Here is a 17,770-nt window from a genome sequence, read left to right as displayed (position 1 = left end):
TGGTAATTGTAGTTTCAGACAAGAAGATTGATGATATAAGATAAACAATTAAGGGGTCATTATTAGGAGTATTATTATGGTTATAAATATTTTTTGTATCTAATTGGAAACAATAGTTGCATCATCATCGTCATCATCAAGAATTAACAATCCAAAACTTCATTTGTTCATTCAAATTTATGGTGTCTCTAGATCTGTGTATATGGGATCATCATGAAGTGGGTCTTATCATGAAATGGGATACTGTCATAGCTTATAGAGATCGTAAACTCGTCAATGTTCTTACCTACTACATGTTACACGCTAGCTTCTTTTTTCAATTATTCTGGAAATTTGTCGTTTTCCTATCTTTTATTCATAAGACAGATCCTTACATTTGTATTCATTGTTTTTATTTCGCAAATTAGCTTTTTGGGTGCAAGCCTAGAGGAATTTGGTAATAATTAACAAATATTCTACATGTAAGAACCTACAAAAGCATATTGGCCCCACGTTGCTAAAAATATGGGAAGTTTGGGTTGGAAGAAAAAAATAACATCATTGTCTTTGTTCATTGTAAGTTATTTTTGTTGTCCTTCAATGTAGAATTATCCTCTTATGCGGATTTCTTTCCATATTGGGATTCAATTAAAAATTTAAATTTGTAATTTTTGTTTTTCTAAGAATATTCACCATGATAATAAAACAAAAATTGAAACCATCAATCTTGCAATGCTCATGTTCATTATTTCTTGGGAGACTTGTTGTACCTATTTCTCATAGGGAGTCCTTGGCTGCAAAAAATACGTGAGGAAACCAACTCAACTAGCGTTTAGGTTCAACATGTTCCTTGAACTAGAGGGGCCTCCCTCAGTGATTATGAGGCTTTGTTTAATGTTGTTCACCTCTGACTGAAAAATAGCGTTTGAAGCACAATGGCCAGATTTACAGTTTTAATTGGGGGTGATTTGCAATCAATGGAAATCTCTACCCATGATTAAAGGCCCCTCTCGCAGGGTCCCTTCACAACGTGTTAGCTTCCAGCCTGACAAAATGGCTAAGATTTTCGAGGATTATGATAGAATAATGGAAGTATATTCCTAATAATTAAGTAGTCAGACAAACTTCTTAACTACTAACAAGACTTGGATGCATGTAGACGATTTCTATAGCCCAAAAAAACACATTGCAGAGTATTGAAGAAGACCAAACAGAGACCAATTCTAAGAGGAGCTATTTTGAATAGATAGTCAATTAAGCTAATCTCTTTTAATGGCTATAAGAAGGCATAAAGCAGAAACCACTCAAAGATGAGTTATCTTGGAAAAACAATCCAATAAGCTAATCTTTTTTGAAAGGTTATGATTTTGGAGGGAATTTAAGAATGGATTTATACTCAATCCACACTTACCCAGACCTTCCTATAAATGCTTTGAACATGTGTAGAAACAAGATATGAAAGACTAAGAAAGACATACTATAAATCACAAAATTTTGTCAAACTAGAGTCGGAAGGCTTCCATTAGAAATCCAATAATTGAAGCTATTACAAAGTGAAGAGCCTTGGCATCAAAAGCGCACACATATTACTTCAATTGATTAAGTATTTATACAATTTCCTCATAAAATATCTTGATGAAAATATCAAGAGCTATTACAAATATTTGAAACCTATATTACAAAAATAGAACACAAATAGAGGTAACTAAAACTATTTCAATAGTTCTTGTACTATCCTTAAGGATTTCTGTTGATAAAGAAGAGAAATTTGAATTTTATTGCAGCTCATATTTGATGAGGTGTCTGCCAAGTCACTAACTGTCCTTAGCCTTTTCCTCCTGAATTTATGAAAAATACTGTCCAGTCATTCCTTCGAATATCTCAATCCAAGATAGTTGTGTGAAAAATATGAGAGGTTTTTGCATTATATTACCTTAGGAAAAAAATCTCCTGCACTTTCCAAATATTTATATCGAATTATCTACAATAGTTTCTACAAAAATCTGGCTTAAACTAGACATTGCATTGTCGAAAAAATATGCTAAACATGATGAGTGTGTATCTCCCAAACGCTAACACTTGTGTGAAACATGGGATAGGCTTTTGTATTTTTTGATCTTATGAACCAAAACCTCTTCCAATTTACAGATATTCATCTTTGTTTAGTCAATATATCCTCTTCAAAAAGGTTAGTAGAACAAGAAATGTATAGAAAACATGCCTTCAAAGATGCATTTGTACCTCCCAAACCATAATAGATATTAGAGAAATGAGAGAGGTTTTCTCACATGAGGTTTTTTTCAACAAAAACCTCTTTTAGGTTTGGAAAATTCATTCCCAGTGGTGTTTAAACCATGTTTTAAGTTCCTTTATTACATCATTTAATCATGTTTAAATGAATGATCAACTAAATCAACGAGCTAATGAAACTTAAATTTAAATTTTGAGGGCATATTTAATCTTTAATGCCCATTTATTATTTATAAACTACTAAAACTTATTATATCAGAAAATTTAAATTATCAAAACTAATCATGTTACAACATCAGCTCCAATGGGCACTACTTCCCCTTGTTGGATGCAGAGAATTAGTAGACGAGTTTCCTTTAGTGTTGGGCATGGAGTCATACCATAAAATCACAAACCACTGATTTTCCATCTTATGTAGATATATAACCAATCCCCATGGATCAGCATTGTCATTTATACTCTTCTAGTTCACACTGAAACCTACCACTATAAAATGCAACCATATTCCTGAACTAATTAAGATTCTCTTTCATACTGAAATCTGCAAACTGAAAAGTTCTAGAGACTGAAAATATAAGCTGATCTATCATATACTCTTCAAATCACACCACTCATAAATAGTGAACACGCTGATCTACTCCATACTAAAACTCATATTATCTATTCAATCCCCACACTTCTATCTAATTGAACTAAAAAACTTTACATTGTTAGGTATAATAGGCTTTCCAATGTAACCAAGTGTGTAGTATATTTACTGACAAACCACATTGCCGACAGCTAAACATCTAAAGAATATATATAATATGAACATGAAATCCCATGGGAATCTTATACTCACACGTGTACTTTAAAAGTTGCTTCCTCTGTAGACATTTTAGATTTCTCACCATGACTGAGAGGGAGAGACATATATTTTTGATTGCAAGTATAAATGAACCTTGCATACCAATAAAGACAATTGAAATTTCAAAACAGTAGGATCAGTTACCCGGTGGAATCACCATATGACAAAGTGGAGTCTCCAGGTGAAATAAATGCAACCAATAATAAATCCCTACTCCTTGTTCACCAACAAGGAATAGATCTAATCTTTATCATTCCCCAGAGAAAGATATCTTTTTTACTTCACTCACGAGCAATGATGCTACATGTTGTACATGTTTCCCATAAGCAGTCCTTGACTGTCAAAACTATGTCAGGAAACCAATTCAACTAGGCTTTAGGTTCAAGTTGGCCCTCGAACCAGAGGGGGCTCCCTCAGTGGTTACGGGGCTTTATTTAATGTTGTTCACTTGTCAATGAAAAACAACCTTTGAAGCAAAATGGCCAAATTTATGGTTTTAAATGCGGGTGGTTGGCAATCAATGGCAATTTCTATCCATGATTAAGGCCCTCTCTCATAGGGTCCCTTCAGAACGTGTCAGCTTCTGGCTTGACAAAATGACTTGGCTTTTGAAGGATTATGATACAAGAATGTAAGGAGATTCCTAATAATTAAGTAGTCCAACAAACTTCTTAATAACTAGGGAAATTTGGACGTGTGTAGAAGATTTCTACAGCCCAACAAAACACATTGTAGAGTATTCAAGAAGGCCAAACTGAAGCAAATTCTAAGAGGTGATATTTTGAACAAATTTTCCAAGAAGCTAATCTCTTTTAATGGCTATCAGAAGGCATAAAGCAAAAACCAGTCAAAGAGGAATTATCTTGGACAAACAATCCAATAATCTAATCTCTTTCTAAAGGTTATGTTTTTGCAGGGGTTTTAAAAATAGATTGATATTCAATCCACACTTACCCAGACCTTCCTATAATTGCTTTGAACAAGTGTAGAAATAAGATATGAAACACTAGAAAGAAATACTAGAAATCACAAAATTTTGTCAAACTCGTGCCGGAAGGCTTTCATTAGAAATCTTATAATGGAAGTTGTTACAAAGCAAAGAGCCTTGTCATCAAAAGGCCAGACATATTACTCCAACTGATGAAGTATTTATAAAATTTCCTTGCAAAATATCTTGATAAAAATACCAAGAGCTATTACAAATATTTGAAAACTGTATTACAAAAATAGAACACAAATAAAGTTAACTAAAACTATTTGAAGAGTTCTTGTACTATCCTTGAGTATTTCTGTTGATAAAGAAGAGAAATTCGAATTTGATTGCAACTCATATTTGATGAGGTGGCATCGAAGTCACTAACTGTCTTGAGATTTTTCCTCTCGAAGTTTTGAAAAATAGGGTCCAATCATCCCTTAGAATATCTCAATCCGAGCTAGCTGTGTGAAAATTGAGAGAGGTTTTCCTAGTCTGTTTTCTTAGGAACAAAAACCTCATTCTGTTTCCAAAGATTCATCTTTGATTATCAAAAACAGTTTCTGTGAAAAGGTGGCTTAAAGAGGACATTTCACAATTGGAAACATTGGCTAAACATTATGAGAGTGTATCTCCCAACCCCTAACATTTGTGTGAAAAGTGAGATAGGATTTTGTAATTTGGGATCTTATGAACCAAAAGCTCTTCGAGTTTCCAAATATTCATCTGTTTTTAGTCAAACTATGTTGTGTAAAAAGTTGACTAAAATAGGAAATTTCTTGAAAACATGCCTTCAATGATGCATTTGCATCTCCCAAACCATAATAGCTATTATAAAACTGAGAGAGTTTTTCGCACAGGAGGATGTTATCAACAAAAACCTCTTTCAATTTTTCAAAATTCGTTCTGAGTTTTTTAAAACCATGTTTGAATTTACTTTATTACATGATTTAATCATGTTTTAATGTGTGATTAACTATATCAACCAACTAATGAAACTTAAATTTAAATTTTGAGGACGCATTTACTCTTTCAGACCCATTTATTATTTCTAAACTACTAAAACCTATTATATCATCAAATTTAAATTATCAAAACTAATCATGTCACAACACGATTCAATCCATGTTCCTATTTAATTTATATTATTTTAACCCACTTTTACCTTTGTTTAAAATGTTAATCATTGAAGGAATTCCTTTTTACCTTATTTAAGAGTGATAAATTTACTAGATTTTAACATAGTTTATAGCAAAAATTTGCTTATTTGTTAGCATAGTTTACATAGCATAACTATAAAGAAGAAAATTTTGAAGGGTTTAACAACAAGGACGAGGCACAAGGTGCCTACACGTAACTCAACCATAAGAGAGAGGAAGGAAGGATGACATACTTGCAAAATGAAGGCAAGTTGTAGATGCAACATGTAAGTCTCACCGTGTTTCTATTTAGCATTGGATCTAATGACTCTAGTAGGCTTCCACCCCTACTCCTTCCCTCACAGGTTTTATATCCTACTTATCCTCCTCACACCAGTTGTCTCTCTCCCATGAATGATATCCATCCAAGCTGTCTCTAGCACTAGTGACACCAATAGTAGACCTAGCATTATTTTATCTAGAAATAGCAACATAAGTATCTTAAATTCACTATGGCTATCAAATATGTGTTTATATTGGGATTGGAAAAGGATATGGAGAAACTAGCACTGAAGTTGGTGTTAATCAATCCACCACATATCACATTCATATCCTTTATTTTGCATCGTGAATATGGAGGAATCATAATAATCCCCAATCTACTGTAGAAAGGAATGACCCAACAATGGCACATATTTAGGTGTGGTGGTTCAACAGTGAGATTAGTTAGTTCTGCGAGGTGAAACAATAGAAAATTGGCTTTCATACCTGCATTCTCAGAGCTGATTTATTGTGCTGGTTAAGAGCTCTCCTTGGCCAAAAGTGTTAAGATATTTCCTTAACCAAAACCAACTGCTTGAAGTGAAATGAAATAACATCAATACCAAAACAATAATACAACGTGTTAGAATTGGAAAATAGGACCAAACTCCATGTGGGTCATCTTATCAATGGAAAATGATATTTCCTTAGATACCTCTCATCGAGTGGTGTAGGATTGATCTAAAGATCATCTGATTCTGATAATTATTCATGCAGATATGAATTTATTTGTGTTATGGGACAATTCGTCAAGGTCGGCCAACAACCAAATAAACCCCACTTGTGCTCAACGTTTTAGTATAAATAGAGGTGCCTTGAAATTCATTTGGACACACATTCTCTTGGTTATCTCATCCTCTCCACTTGTCTTTATTTTTTGGTGGGAGGAGAGATCTAAAGAGGATATGCTGCCCTAGAGGATTCCCTAGATCCTAACATTATCTTGGAGGAGATTTTAACGCAGTGGAGGAAGCCTACATAACGAAGCAAGGAGAGAACTAATTGATGGTCTAAAATAGAAGCCCTATGATGCCCTATACACAGCTCTATGGAGAGTGCTATGCTGCCCTATACACAACTCTATGGAGAGCTCTATGCTGCCTTATACACAACTCTATTGGAGAGCCCTACACTACCCTATACAAAGCTCTATTGAGAGCCCTACACTACCCTATACACAACTCTATTGGAGAACGCTATGCTGCCCTCTACATAACTCTATGAAGAGCCCTATGCTACCCTATACACAACTATATTGGAGAGCCCTACACTGCCCTATACACACCTCTATGGAGAACCCTACGCTGCCCTATACACAACTCTATGGAGAGCCCTACATTGCCCTATACACAACTCTATGGAGAGCCCTATGCTGCCCTATATGCAGCCTTATGGAGAAGCTCTATTATGCCCTAACTGGAGTCCTCGAGGTGATATAAAGGAAGACTATTCAAGCATGCCCCAATCAAAACCAGGGACGAAGGAAGGTATGAAAGTGGCCTGTATGAAATGGAGAAGAGTGTTGAAGGGCATACATTGAAGTCTGCTTAGCAAGGTAACATATGTTAGGACTACGTTGATAATAGTATATTCACTTGGATGGAGAAAAAAATGATGATACATTGAAGCAACACGATGTTGCAAGTAGCAGATATATTGTAGCAGCATGTTGATGAATGTTGCAGCATGATGGGTAGAATGATGAAGTGCATCATAGCATAATGAGGGGAAGCACAATGGTGAGGTACATCAGTATGATATAGCAAGTTCATATTTATGGTAGTATAACACATTGGGACAACAACATGATACTTAGTGCAGCAAGTACAGATAGCATGGCAGGGAAGCCAAGCATTCTAGACAACAAACATTCTTGGGACAAAAAAGAAGCAAGGGAAAAGAAGATAGTTAGGTGAAACAAACACATAGGTCAATATGGAAACACGGTGCAGCAATGGCACATGATGCAATATGGTGATGGGTACCGTCATGATTGATGAATAATGATCAGATGCAACATAGTGAGGCGTCGCATGATGACGAGATGCAAGAGGATGATAGGTTAATGAGTCATCTTTGAGAATCAGTTGAAGCAACATGTCTTCAACTGATCTCATGTATCATCTTCTTAGAGATGATCTATGCTCTCATCTAGATAAGTCAAAGTGTTGAATTCAGTTGTAAATATAGTATTTCTCTCTCTCTCTATTGAACTATTGAAGAACATATAAGAAGAATGATCAAGGGTTTCCCCACATTGGGGTTTGTCCCTCTCTAGCACCACATCTTGTGTCCTCTTATCTTGGCTTGTCTTCTAAAATTTATGTTTATGTTCTATCTACAGTTTACTTTAATGTTGATCTAATTGCTAATGTGGAAAAAAATATCGAGATAACTATGAAAATTGAAATAAGTTTCTCTAAGCATAGAACATACCTAAACTTTACATGGTATCAGAGTTGAGGTGAAGACAAAGCTTCAGCAAGAGTGAAAGAGAAATCACCAAACACAGTTGGAAAAGGACAAAAGGATGAGTGGATTCCTTATCCCTCTTCGAATTCACCAAGGGTGAAATCGAAGTAGAGAATATTATGAGAATAGCACAGTGGAAGCTTTGATGACCTACCTAAAGATCACTTCATTAGGAACTCCGGATCTAGAGGTGGAAGGAAAGACAGATTCCTTGGCTGCAATGAGTTTACCCATTATGTAAACCAGTGTATGAATGGGAGGGACAGATCACTTGATGATGATAATAATCATTCGAGGGACATCTTCAATGACTAGAGGAATGACATGCAATATAGGTCATGAAGGAACAACCCACTCTTCATAGAAAGCAAGGAACCCTAGGTATGACGAATCAAATGTTGTTTCTGATAAGATAAAGAAGAGTTATATTTTGTTAGTCATCTCCTTTAGATTCTTTGGGAATCTGGCTTATTGATTGTAGTGCTTTAAGGAACCTCATCAGATAGAAGGTTTCTCTCTCCAATTTGGTAGAGATGGAAACAACCATGGGATTATACTTGGTGTCGATGAAACCTATCTCGGAAAGGGTGTAGGGAATGTTACCCCTAAATTGAATGTGGGTAACTTGATATTGCAAGAAGAACCTTGAGTCCATTTTGTCAATGGAATTCAAAAGGTTTCAGGGTGGAATTCATCGACGAAAATGTACATGTTTGGAAATATAATTTTCAAATATGCTTTTATCCTTGAGTTCATGGTTGGTAGGAAGTCCATTGCGGACCATGTCACTTGATACATAGCACCGGAGGTTTGTAAGTCAGATGATGACACGGATGTTTGAGTTTAAAAGAAGCATGAAGGTACATGTATAGGATGTACCGAATGGAAAATCTTACAATGGGACCATTCCCCTCATGTAGTAGATCCACAGGTTTGGAACAACCAGAGGGGTTTGTGTTATAAATCTAACCCAAAAATATATGATAATGGAAATAAACCCAAGAAATAATAAGATTTGAATATGGATAGAAATTTTTCTCTATTGATGAAACCCTTAAGGTAGGGCAACACCATACATTCACTCCTTAAGGAAGGAGAACACTCCACAAACCATATGCCTGTTCATACAATAATCTTTGACGCCCCTCCATGTGGAGTCTCTAGCCTCTATATAGGCCTCATACATACAATACCATGGGTCATTACCATGGTTCCCTCAATACCATCTATCTAATACCATGGGGCCATTACATTATTACAAACTACTTGTGGTCCCTTACATGATACGGGTTAACCACCTTATTTATTACTATGGCCCATCCCATTACTACATTATTCCCTTGGGTACTTCCCTTTGTACCCCATATTATCCCCCCTAGGTATATAACATTCCACCCACCTTAACATGTTTTGTCCCCGAAACATGGGAAGAACACAAATAATAAGATCTACTCAAAAGAATAGTCCACTAGTACTATGCATGTGGATCTAGCCATCAAAGAGAAAGGTGAACCCTCGATCTCACTCGTGCCTCACTCACTTGAGATGGAAGTTGACCTTGGCAGCTCTTCTATGTTGATGTGTAGTAGGTGCATCTTTGCTTTTCTCTATCTGTCATTCGGGGGTTGTTGTCCTTGTGGCTAATTCGTTTCCATCTTGTTTGTTGTTTTCTTGTGGGGTGATGTGGGTGATGATATCTTAAAGTTTTAACCCACGATGTTTTTTTTCTTTAATTCACCCCTTACTAGAGCTTGACTATTATTTGGTGCCTCTTGTGGTGCCTGCTGTGGTGTCTTATCTTCTAATATTAATTCAACCACTGAGCCCTCATCTGATGTGTCAGCACCTATAACCTTTTCTGATTCAACCTCTATTTGTGTTTGATTTTCGATCATCAACTACTCATCATCTAATGTGTAAGTGTCCTTAGAGATTTGTGATGATATTCGAAAACAACATCCATGTTATCTATATCTGAAGTATAAAAATCACCATGCAACACATACTTATCCATAGAAAGATTCAAATCATTATAAACTTGAACATCCTCATCATCAACCTCTGTGTTTTCAATGTGTTTGGCTGGAACTTGCAATTTTTTTCCAAATTAACATTGATAAAATTATGCTTGCAACTAGGATTTATAGACACAACCATATTCCTCTTTTGAATCAATGCATGAACCTGCAATAAGCATACACCCATAGAAAATAACCCCTTACGTGTCTCATTCTCCTTTTTTCTAGACTGATACCATTTGTCTAAAAAGACTCTTTCAAGTTCTGCATCTGAAAGTTTGGTCAACTACTTGTTGTCAATTGAGAACCACCATTTGGTAGCCTCATCTTTGAAACCAAACCACACTAAATTCTTCCAATCTTTCCCATATATGATCTTTCTTTGTTTTATGACTTCTTCAGTAGTAGGACCATTATCTTTCCCTGTAAAATATAACATCTCCACGAAGAGGGTTTGAGAAAGATTCACTTTATTGGGGAAAATTTGAAATTGTCACAGTTTAGTCAATATTGCTCAGAATCCCTATTATGACCTATTTTTGGAAATGGAAAAACCATTCTGCATGTGGCCATGTGTTAGGAATCCCGATCTAGGCACTAGAATTTCAGATCCGTGCTGCAACTTTCTCGCTGTCACCAAAAATTCTGAAAAAAAAAAGAATTGATCTTAAATTACCGATATCTCTGATTCGCCTCATTTTTTTTTTGAAATGAGGTATTTTTTCACAAAGAATTAGATTGTCAATTAGATTTTGTAGATTTTGCCCCAAAAAATTTAAATGTGCCCCGAAAAAATATTTGCAACACCACTAATTTTTAGATGAGTGATATCTCCTTCATCACCACTCCAATTTGACCGAATTTTTTTTTGGAATCAGGTATTTTTTTACAAAAATCCAAATGTGCAATTAAATTTTGCGTATTTTGCCCCAAAATATATAGATCTCATCTACCATCCGAGAAAGTTTCTGCAAAAAAATTAAAAAAATTCTCCACTTTTGCCCAAGAAAGTGCTCTCATTCCACTTGTTATAGATCTAACCCAAGCCCTACGCTTCCCTATACAAAGCTCTATGGAGCACCCTATGTTGCCCTATACACAACTCTATGGATAACCCTATGTTGTCCTATACACAACTCTATTCAAGAGCCCTATGTTGTCCTATACACAGCTCCATGAAGAGCCCTACCCTTACACATCTCTATGGAGAGCCCTAAGCTGCCCTATACATAGTTCTATGGAGAGGCCTCCCCAAGCCCTATGCTGCCCTATACACAGCTCTATTGGAGAGAACTACGGTGCCCCATACACAACTCTATGGAGGGCCATACGCTACCCTATACACAGCTCTATGGAGAGCCCTACCCTGCCCTATACTCAGCTCTATTCTTCCCTAACTGCAGTGCTCAAGGTGATATAAAGGAATACTATTCAAGCAAGCCCCAGTCATAGCCATGGAGGAAGGAAGGTGTGAAAGAAGCTTGTATGACATGGAGAAGAGTGCTGAAGGGTATACATTGAAGTCTATCCAGCAAGGCAACACATCTTAGGATTGTGTTGATAATAGTACATTCACTTGGATGGAGAAAACAATGATGATACATTGAAGAAGCATGATGTTGTAAGCCACAAATATATTGCTGCAGCATGTTGATGAATGCTATAGCATGATTAATGAGATGCAGCAAAATGGTGAGGTACAACAATATGATATAGCAAGTTCATAGTGCTGCTAGTATAACACATTGGGACAACAACATGATACTTAGTGGAGAAATTACAGCTACCATGACAACAAGCATGCTAGACAATAATCATGCTCCCAACAACAAGAAAGCAAGGGATAACAAGCTAGCTAAGTGCAACAAACACATGGTGCAACAAAGGCAAACACATGGTGCAGTAGAGTGATGGGTAACATCATAATTGATGAAGCATGATGAGATGCAGCATTGTAATGATGGTGGTGCAGCATGGTGAGGCACAGTAGATTCAATACAATGATAAGTGAATGAGTCACCTTGGAGAATCACTTGAAGCAGCATGTCTTCAATTAATTTCACTTATCATATTCTTAGACATGATATATGCTCTGATCTAAATAAGTCAAAGTGTTGACTTCAGTTGTAAATGTACTATCTCTCTATCTCAAGATTTGTCCCTAGCTAGTGCCACATCTTGTGTCCTCTTGTCTTGGATTGGCTAAATATGAAAATTGAAATAAATTTCACTAGGCATAGAACATAGCTAAACTTAACACAAAGGCTATGGGTAATTGTGAGCCATGGGTAAAACACATTGTAGTTTACAAAATATATGTTCATATAATTTTAACATAAATTTTTAGCTAGTAATGTTATTATTAATCAATTGAAACGAAAAATTTCTAAGTGAATGGAAACTGAACTTAAAGTTTGCTCAGACAGAAGAGGCCAAATAAGGTGGCAAAATAGATTGCACTATGGAATATACATTGTGATTCTAAAAACTTAAAGTTTGCTCAGACAGAAGAGGCCAAATAAGGTGGCAAAATAGTTTGCACTATGGAATATACATTGTGATTCTAAAAACTTTGGTCACTGCTAAAACTAATGCTAACCCCACCATTTCCATTCCCAACCATGCTTTCGTCAAGCACTAATAACATGTGAATTCTTATTATGATACTTTATTAATTCTTCATTACAACATGCATCTAGCTAAACTATAATTATGTCAAGAGATAAACTATAATTTATTTATTTTTTAAATTCAATATTTTATTATTTTAAAAATAAAAATACACTACATAAAAAGCTCCTTTATTTTTTAATGAAAAATAAACTTTATTTAAAAAACTATAAAAATGTATCTATTCTTATACTTAGTATAATATAATAACAATTCTTTTCTTGTACCAAATAATAAAAACATATCCGATTTTAAATTTCTGCCACCATTTTACTTTAAAAAGTATATCAGCTATAGCGGGCAAATAATTTTTCTTTAAAAAATAATAAAATCTATCCCTCTATGCTTCCACACGGTTAACCTTTCACATACAAAATAATAGAAATGTATCAATAAAGAACATGTGAGATCCTCTAAACGATGCTTCATGTGAGATCGTATTATTTGCAGAAATTAATATAGTATTACGTACACATAGATGAATAGAAAACTACATTTATGATAATCAAAATGACAGAACAAACACATAGAATGCTTAAAACGGTATCAAAATTTGAACTTCATCTCCCATATGCTATACTTGAGCACCATAGGAATCGCCACCACATCTTCTTCATTTCAGTAACCCTCTCTACCCGCAATTGGACGTTTCGCACTCACAAATACTTTGCGCGCATCCATTGGCAAAGGGGATGCATTAATTGCAGCCTGGACTGAAGCTGCTTCTTCGAATTCAACAAATGCGTAAGTGGATCTACCTCCTCTCTTGCTCCTCACTTGAACCCCACAAGGCTTAATGGCCCCAAACTCCTTGAACTCTACTTCAACTTGTGTAGGCGTAATATCAGCAGGCAAGTTGCTGATAAAAATAGAGCACCCACTTTCTTCTAGAGTGCTTTGATCTTTCATAGGGTTAAGATTAGATGGTAAGGCATCTGTCTGTGTTGCTGCATTTTTTGCGACTTTATGGAACTGCCCTGTCTGCGTTGCTGCATTTTTTGCGACTTTAAGGAACTGCCCTGTCTGCGTTGCTGCATTTTTTGCGACTTTATTGAACTGCCCTGTCTGTGTTGCTGCATTTTTTGCGACCTTATGGAGCTGCCCTATCTGTTTTGCTGCATTTTCTGTGACTTTATGGAACTGCCCATCCGATCTTGTTGCGACTTCTGTCCTCGCAATCTGTACCTCCGCCGCCATTGTTGTGGGTTGCTCAACCACACCAGTCTGAACCTCCTGAGATTCTATTTCAGACTTGAAAACTGGTTCTGAGACGGGATCAGGTTGGGCAGCATATTGTTCTTTAGGGTAGCCATTTGTTGGGACCAAATTCTGCTCTGGTTGATGGGGTTCTTCATCCACGTACCTGAAAATATCATTCACTAAAAAGTACCCGTTTTCCCGAGGAGCCAGGAAAAAGGTGTGCGTGAAGGTGCGTGTTGCATTGTTTATAAATGTAATTGACCCACTTACCAGAACCACTGATCCGTTGTTGTACGAATCTTGCGAATCCACCGTTTTGATCTCCACTTTAAACCTACTGTGGTCTGGAGACGTTATCTGCTGCTGAATGACAGTAGTAAGTGAAATAATTTGATCGTTCAGGGATGGGCGAGTGGGTATACTGGGATCCTCATAAAATTTGTATAGCGACTGAGGGGAAGCAAGAAGAACATTATAATACTGATTCACAAAGGCAAACCCAACAATCTTTGCATTGGGAACCATGGGAGTTCTGGCCATGTTTTCTTGTTGCATTGCCATTTCGAGCTCAGAGGTAATTGAAGAAGATTTAGCTCAATTCCTTCAAATTCCGGGATGGAGCAGAGGGAAAGTAAGCGCAGCTTTTTGGTGCAGGTATAGGTATATAGAGACTGGGCAAAAACTCAGTAACTGATGTTATGTGCTCAGTAACTTGTCACTATATAAAGTTTCTGGTTAAGTAACGCTTGTCACGTCTATTGCAAAATAATAAAATAGAATTAAAATTAGGAAGATTCAGTCAACTACAGGATAGTCACATAAATAAATTATACATAAATTTTTTTTTAAAGAAAGCGAAAATTAGTAACGCTTGTTACGTCTATTGCAAAATAATATAATAGAATTAAAATCAGGAAGATTTAGTCAACTACAGGATAGTCACATAAATAAATTATACATAATTTTTTTTTAAAGAAAGCGAAAATTAAGGAGGTGGTTAATTATAAAATTAAAATTAATATTATTTAATTAATGTTATAATAATATCATGGGCGGTTACTATAGTTTATCAAAACTAGGGGTCTTTATTATGGCTTGTCCTTACCATGACTTATCAATATCACATGTACAATATAAGAAGTGTTCATATGACTTTTTCTCTAATTAATTAATTCGAAATAAAATATTTAATATAATATAATTAATTTAGAGATAAATCTTAATACACTACTATCCATGTAAACAATAAATTATAAATAATAATTATTTTTTAAACAAATCATACCATCGAAAGTTAATATCATGAACATGCTTTATGTTTCTAATGTTGTATATGTTTCATTTGAATAATTTTCAAGGAGAAGTGAGGGCTTGCACCCTTTCGGATCTACTCAAAAGTAGGACCACATATGTTAGAATGCCATGCATTAACCTAGTGGGAAAGTTATGTTACCACAAGAATAAATGAGTAGGAACTATGAGTAAATCAATGGGAAACATTAAAGAATATCATTATGTGGCAGTTCTATTCTATCTAGTGGTTATGAGGAGTTGAGATTTTCACCCTTAAATTCAATCAATGGTTACAATAACTCCATGTTTATTTAAGTGTGCATGCAATTATTGAAGAGAAAAGAATCTCTTCCCCTTAGTTGAATTTAGAAGGCCATGCATTAACCTAGTAAGAAAGTTATGTTACCGCTAGACTAATTGAGTAGGAACCACTATTAAATCAATTAGAAATATTAAAGAATATCATTATGTCACACTTCTATCACATTTTTATTTTTATTGTTTTTTTAGTTTTTTTTCAAACATTCAATGATTTATTTGCTAATGAATTTAACTATTTTAAGAACTCATAAGGATTAGCCAATGAAGTTTCAAATAGTTGGGCATAAGTTATTAGTTCAAAACCTTATGAATTTAGTTATTTTTTTTAATTAATATATATATATATATATATATATATATATATATATATATATATAATTTAATTCCATGTTAAGAAATTTAATTTTAGTTTTCTAAATCACCTCTAAATTTTTGATAAAACCCCTTTTAAAATGGGTTTGATTTCTTTAAATTTTTTATATATATAGATATCATCCTCATCTCAATTCATGTATGTGATAGGTTAAGCTCAAAATGATCAATATAATGGGTTTAATCTTATTTCTCTTTGAGAACTAGTGGAGGACAAAAGCATGTATATCGACATGTTTTTTCCTAAGGGACTCTAGGGACTCTCATACATTTCTGAGAGCTACTAGAAGTACATCCTCACACAAATAGAATCATAGACATATATATGAGATAAATGTTGTTATCCTCCCTACCCAAGTTCAATTTCCCTTTGTGTCATGTTAAGGTCAAAATGAGTATCTCCTTGTAATGTTTATATCCTTCTTGTTTAAGTGTGCGCCTATTATAGAGAATGGGATGTTATAGGCTCCACCCTTTTTGAAATCCCATGTGGTGATATCTTTGGCTCATTATGATAAGGCTCAAGGAGTAGCTCCCCCATGCTCTTTCTAAGTCATGAATTTTTTGTATATTTAAATTACTCACACTTGGTTATAATCTTAGTGTTATAGCCACATCCTCCATGTTAATCTTGGACCTCTTTGAGATTACTCCAACACTTACTAATTCACCATGGTGAAAAAAATTAAAAGAAGAGTCCATAGAGGCTCCAAATATGTAAATTTGTCATGGTGAATTTTAGCAAAATTTACAAAAAGCATCTACGTCAACAATATAAATATATTTCTTAATATATATATATATATATATATATATATATATATATATATATATTATTTTAGTTTTATGTGACAACATCTCCCCATACTAGGTTGTAAAGCACCTCTAGGGATGATCTTGTTCATTGTTCAATTAAGAATCTCTATTTTGGAATAAAGCTTCTAGAATTTTAATTTAACTATCAATACTTAATAGGTAGATGATAGAGATCACGAGATAAGAGTTTTGAAGGTAATGTGGAGGATGTATATACCTTTAACACATATATTAATATTGTTGTATAGCTAATAATAATGAGAATAGTAGTAATAATAATTTAAAATAAAGCCATAATTTGGTTTATTATTATGAATTTTTTAATCTTAGCAATGTCATATGTGTTATTTAGTAAATGTTTTCATCATTCTCATAGATTGATGTCTATAGACATTTACCATCCATTACATTTATATGGATTCTCTAGTTAATATACAAATATCTCTCACAATGGAATACAAAAAATTGTACTTTTGATTATTTTCTCTCGCTTAAAGATGATATACAATTATATTACTTAATATGGACATTGAAATATTTTATTTATGATTCTTGTTAAATTATTTGTTTGTTGCTCTAAACAGTGGTCTGTGTATCGGTGGAAGATTCAGTAGCTAGTATTGCTCTCACTTCCTCAAGTGGCACCCCGGGTTGAGGAGTTACTCAGAATGTTGACTTCCTGTGAAATACTCATTTGGTTGGGGGCTCTCGAATACATCACAAGCCAAACCCTTGCTCACAATGTGCACACCATATGTCAACTAAACACAAAATGAAATACACATATCATTCATATTGCATTGTGATACCAATATTATTTGTAGATGTCACTTGTGAACTCCATAATGAGTAGTGAAGGAATTACCCATATCTCATACTAAAAGGTACGAAGAAATCATAAATGAAATTATATTTTTTTACTTTCTATTATGTTATCTCTATATAAAGTTGATGTGAAATTAACCAAGATATTGAAATATTTTATTTATAACCTATATTGAAAGCTCATTTTTATTATTACATGCTTTAATTTGTTAATGTAAGTAATCTTTCATTATCTTTTAATTCAAAATCTCCCCCATTCTCCTTTGTACAGTGC

General features: G+C 34.6%; 1 protein-coding gene and 1 pseudogene across 1 annotated transcript; one reads left to right on the top strand and one right to left on the bottom strand.

Moving 5' to 3' along the window:
- Window positions 1-13,287: 13,287 nt before the first annotated feature.
- LOC149256115 (nuclear transport factor 2-like) lies at window positions 13,288-14,394 on the bottom strand. The gene has a single exon (XM_089455230.1). It carries the CDS (start codon window positions 14,392-14,394, stop codon window positions 13,288-13,290), a length of 1,107 nt encoding a protein of 368 aa, XP_089311356.1.
- Window positions 14,393-17,770, top strand: part of LOC149256114 (uncharacterized) — a 40,059-nt pseudogene continuing 36,681 nt past the window's right edge.

The sequence above is a fragment of the Pinus tabuliformis genome, chromosome 7 (genome assembly GCF_031772625.1).
Source record: "Pinus tabuliformis cultivar Carrire ecotype Pingquan chromosome 7, CPIR1, whole genome shotgun sequence".
Classification (NCBI taxonomy): Eukaryota; Viridiplantae; Streptophyta; class Pinopsida; order Pinales; family Pinaceae; genus Pinus; species Pinus tabuliformis.
Note: the sequence above shows the minus strand (reverse complement) of the source record. Positions and strands in the feature narration are given on the sequence as shown.

Excerpts from the sequence above, each read along its gene's own strand:
- LOC149256115 (XM_089455230.1), bottom strand. The coding sequence starts at position 14,394 with ATGGTTCCCAATGCAAAGATTGTTGGGTTTGCCTTTGTGAATCAGTAT.